The sequence below is a fragment of the Hylobates moloch genome, unplaced genomic scaffold, assembly GCF_009828535.3.
Source record: "Hylobates moloch isolate HMO894 unplaced genomic scaffold, HMol_V3 SCAFFOLD_1305, whole genome shotgun sequence".
NCBI lineage: Eukaryota > Metazoa > Chordata > Mammalia > Primates > Hylobatidae > Hylobates > Hylobates moloch.
This window is the reverse complement of record NW_026653580.1, coordinates 1-5,033: the sequence shown is the minus strand read 5'-3', so window position 1 is coordinate 5,033 and position 5,033 is coordinate 1. Positions and strand designations below refer to the sequence as shown.

The window sequence follows — 5,033 nt, the reverse complement described above, 5'->3', positions numbered from 1 at the left end:
TCTAGTTTTCAGCTCCTGCTTGTTCCTGGCAGGAGGCCAGGCAGCAAAGCCTCTGAGGGGAGTTTTCCTTGCCTAGAGGAGTCAGCTGCTGTGTTAACTCCCTCACTGCTGGTAGGTCCCAAAGCCCCACCTACCACCCGCCAGAACCCAGGGTCACACTGTCCCAATGTGCAGAATTTGGTGCCTGCAGCACTGCGGTTGCCAGGTAGGGGCAGGGCTCCCAAGAACCTCCACACCATTACCCGGGTTCCCAGCAGCTCTGGGAAAGCAGAGCTGGGACCGCTCAACTCTCTCCCCTGGATCCGGCAAGGCTGCCCCCCTCCCAGAGTGGAGTCCCGCTCCCCAGCTCCCACCTCTATCCCCTAACCCTCTCTGCATGGCCCAGCCTAGTCAGCATCAAGGTGGAGCTGAACACAGATGGGGGGAGGACCCAAGGCGGTGTCACTCAGGACCCGGGTTCAAGTCCTTATGCTTCTGCAGCCTGGCCTGTGTCTCCCAACCCTCCCAGGGTGACCAAGGGCTTCCCAGTCTGCACAGAGGACAGGGGGACTTGAAAGCATCAAATGCTGGTGACTACAAGACGCCCATGTGGGGAATGCAGACAGACCATGCCTCTAGCCCTTGGTACCTGGCACCATCCATCCCTGCGACTTGCTGTCCTGGAAATGCAGCATAGACCTCCAGGGAGAGGGGCTGTGCCATGTGGGGGCCCACCCCGCCTGCAGCTCTTTCCCACCCTGGCTGCAGGTCTGCTTCCCTGAATCCAAATCCGCTATTACTGTGCTGGCAGCGTAGCCTCTCTGGGGACACTGGCCTGGCTCTGTTCTCCCCAGGCCTCAGGGTGCCTAAATGGGAGGTAGCCAGGAGAGTGAGGACCCACTGAGCGGCTCTGTTGACCAGGCTCAGCAGTGGTGCAGGTGATGTGAGCTGGAATCCTTCCCATGTGGCCCCCACAGTCCTCCACGCTTCCTCCCCAGCTGAACACTGCCTGCTCCAGATGTCTACACCTGGAGTCCGGGCCCCCCCATCTGGGCAGCAGAGAAACTGAGGCACAGAGACAGACTGTGTCCTTACAGGCCTCACAGCCTGCCAGGCTCCTGTGTCCAGCCAGAGCCCCTGGTCAGCCTGGACTGGAGTGGTTGTTTAGAGGCAGGCTGTTCCCACGACTGCCTCTCACGGTGTTGGAGGGGGAGGGGGTGGACGCCTCCTCCCACCCTCACCTGACTCTCAAGCCTCAGTGACATTGCTCAACCAGGAGCTGAAGTGCATTCCTGGGCTCAGGCCAGCCCACCCACCCACCCGCTGCAGTCCTGGAAGCCCAGAGATCTGGGCAGCAGGAACAGTGGAGACAGCAGTGTGGGGGACGTCCCGCTCCTCTCCCCACCATCCTGGTCAGGCAGAGGCCAGGGTGCAGGGACCCCCCCACCCCCCAGCAAAGGCCCAGGGAAAGGAATGTGTGTCATTTGGGTCCTGACCCGAGGCACAGCCAGGAAGGTCCCTGTGGGGAAAAGAAAGAGAGATCAGACTGTTACTCTATCTATGTAGAAAGTAGACATAAGAGACTCCATTTTGTTCTGTACTAAGAAAAATTCTTTTGCCTTGAGATGCTGTTAATCTGTAACCCTAGCCCTAACCCTGTGCTCACAGAAACATGTGCTGTGTCGACACAAGGTTTAATGGATTAAGGGCTATGCAGGATGTGCTTTGTTAAACAAATGCTTGAAGGCAGAATGCTTGTTAAAAGTCATCACCACTCCCTAATCTCAAGTATGCAGGGACACAAAACACTGCAGAAGGCCACAGGGACCTCTGCCTAGGAAAGCCAGGTATTGTCCAAGGTTTCTCCCCTAGTGATAGCCTGAAATATGGCCTCATGGGAAGGGAAAGACCTGACCGTCCCCCAGCCCGACACCCATAAAGGGTCAATGCTGAGGAGGATTAGTAAAAAACGAAGGCCTCTTTGCAGTTGAGATAAGAGGAAGGCATCTGTCTCCTGCTCGTCCCTGGGCAATGGAATGTCTCCGTGTAAAACCCGATTGTATATTCCATCTACTGAGATAGGAGAAAACCGCCTTAGGCCTGGAGGTGAGACATGCTGGTGGCAATACTGCTCTTTAATGCATTGAGATGTTTATGTATGTGCATATCAAAGCACAGCACCTTCTTCTTAACCTTGTTTATGACACAGAGACATTTGTTCACATGTTTTCCTGCTGACCCCCTCCCCACTATTACCCTATTGTCCTGCCACATCCCCCTCTCCTAGATGGTAGAGATAATGATCAATAAATACTGAGGGAACTCAGAGACTGGTGCCAGCCTGGGTCCTCCGTATGCTGAGTGCAGGTCCCCTGGGCCTACTTTTCTTTCTCTATATTTTGTCTCTGTCTCTTTCTTTTCTCAGTCTCTTGTCCCACCTGACGAGAAACACCCACAAGTGTGGAGGGGCAGGCCACCCCTTCAGGTCCCTGAATGTCCTTCCTCAGGAAATGATGGGAGAAGGGGTGATGAGAATGAAGGAGAGGATTTAAGTCCTCCACCCACCAAGGTAGTCCTGGGCTGAGCCCCATGGGACCTGGAGAACCAGGGTGTACCCCACCAGCGTGTCGGGTCGAGGAAGCCTCGTGGCCAGGTCCCACTTCTCTTGCTGCTATGCCACCCAGAGCAAGGCCTGCCCTTCCGACCTCGGTCTTCTCCCCTGCAAATGGGGCCACGGCCTTTCCTCTCAGGCCAAAATAAGGATTGAGGCTGGGTGCAGTGGCTCACCCCTGTAATCCTAGCACTTTGGGAGACTGAGATGGGGGGACTGCTTGAAGTCAGGAGTTAAGACCAGCCTGGTCAACATAGTGAGACCCCATCTCTATTGGTTTAAATTAAAAAAAAAAAAATTAAATAAATAAGGATTGAGGAGTGACTTGTACACAAGTTGAGCCCACCTGCATCTCACCCCTGCGGAGCCCCAGAGACACAGCCCTCCAGGGCTCAGACCCGGTGGTACTTGACTCCGCAGGCATAAAACCCTGTTTGTCTGTGGGCCCTTTGGAATCACCAGGTTTTCGGGGCTCCTGAAGGATAGCCCCGACCTGGCCTCACCTGGGCCCTGGCCCCAGTGCCCCTGGTGATATCCAGGTGCTGGGCTGTGATCACCGCCCCTCACCAGCCCTTCCCAGAACCCTGCCCCAGGTGTTGGAACTGTGCACAGAGGAGAGAGCAGGCCCCGAGGGAGGCCTGGAGGGGCTGCCGATGGTGAAGGCTGCTGTGTCTAGCTGTTTCCTTCCGGACCCACTCCCTCTGGGCTGCGTCCCCGGCTGGTCTAACCCCTGATCCCTGGGATCTGGGGACATCTTCCTGTTTGCTGTTCCCTGAGAACCAGGCCTCCCTCTGGAGAGGATCACAAGCTTGTGTTTCACTCTGGGCTTGCATTTGGAAATCCCCCAGGGGCGTGGCTCTGACCAAGATGTTTTCCTCCAGCCTGTTGCCCAGTCCCCATTCCTCGGACCTCAGCTTCACCTCCCGTGGCATTGGCAGGGTCAGCTGGACGCCTAAGGGTCTGAGAAGGCACCCGGGTTCCCAGCATCAGCTGGCCACCCTCTGCCTAAGAAAGCGCCAGGGTCGCAGCACCCCCTGGTGGCTGGTCCTAGGTAGTGTCACTGCCCAGCCCCAGTAAGGGAGGGCCTGGGCCCAAAGTCCGAGGAATCAGGTTGGGAAGGGGCAGGGCTTGGTGTGAACCTTCCCCTGGCCCCCAGCCACGTGCCTGGCTTTCCCCATGCTAAAGATGCTGAGGCTAGTTCCAGTGTCCGCATTATGAAGATCTCCGAATCCCACCTCTCCATTCCTCCCCAGCCAGATGGCTCCATTTCACACACAATACACTGAGGCCCAGAGAGTGGGGAGCCAGGCCAGGGAGGCCGCCTGGAGCCTGGCACAGTGGCCTCATTTATTGTGCTGCTCTGCTGCTCACAGGGAAACCTGTCCCCCAAAGTCCTCTTCCTGGTCCTGGTGAGTGTCTTGTCCCTGGATTGCTTGTCAGCCTTGTCCTCCTGGAGCACTCAGTAGCCGGCAGGCTCCCCGCCTTTCCTGGAGTCCGAGGCAGCTGCCCAGCCACCAGCCGTGCGGACGATGGCTTGCACCACAGCGATGAAGGTGGACGCGATCTGGGTGTGATGGTGCCGGGTCTCCAGGGCTGCAGTCACTGCCTGGGGGTGGGAGGAGAGGGGAAGCCTGAGCAGGGCTCCAGATGCCATCTGAACCACACCTGTGTGGTCACAGACCTCAGCCTAGGTGGTGCCATTTCGGGCCAGGTCATCAGGAAGAGCAGGTTGGGGCCTGCTGGGTCTCACTGGAGCAGGGGGTTTGGCCCTCACGGCACAGGGGCTCCAGATGGCCCAGGCACTAGAGAGAGGACACCAACCATTGTCCACTCTGTGATGATCCAGGCCTCCAGTCCAGGATGCCCTGGGCCCCACACCATAACTCAGTTTCTCCAACCCCCGGCCCACCTGGTCAATATTTCTCTCCACTGTCGTGACGTTGGGCAGAAGCTGGTTGTGCAGCCGGGGCTCCTCCACGGCCTGCTTCACGTCATAGCCGAACCAGAGGTTGTAGATGATGGCCTGGGGCATGGGAGTGTGATCAGCATGGCCTGGGGGCTGTGCAGGGTGGGCAGGGCCAGGGAGAAAAGGGGTGACACATACCAGTGCAGTGGCCATGGTGATCTGTGTGCCCCCAGCAGCTCCCACCACCATCCAGACCTGGCCATCCTGGCCCACCATGATCGCCGGGCACGTGGACGAGAGCGGCTGCTTCCCTGCGGCCGATGGGAGAAGACAGGGATGCCCGTCAGCTGCCTGCCCAGGACACCTGCCCCTCTCTACCCCAGTCCCCCACCCTCGGACCTCCACCCCATACCTGGCTGGATGAAATTGGCAGGTGAGGGGGGCACCCCAAACTCGTTGGTGATGCTGGGAGAGCTGAAGTCAATGTCCCCCACTTAGGGTCACTAACTGTGGCTCTCTCTCCCCAGGGGGGCTGTC

The 5,033-nt window shown here is 58.1% G+C and overlaps 1 protein-coding gene across 1 annotated transcript; it reads right to left on the bottom strand.

Annotated features, from left to right (window-relative positions):
- Positions 1–3,884: 3,884 nt before the first annotated feature.
- On the bottom strand, positions 3,885–4,989 carry LOC116464695 (glutathione hydrolase light chain 1-like; the record flags this gene model as incomplete). The annotated part of the gene is made up of 4 exons (XM_032147958.2): positions 3,885–4,196; positions 4,500–4,613; positions 4,695–4,807; positions 4,909–4,989. Coding segments are annotated over 4 exons (455 nt in total), but the record flags the coding sequence as incomplete, so codon positions are not given.
- Between the last annotated feature and the right edge of the window lie 44 nt (positions 4,990–5,033).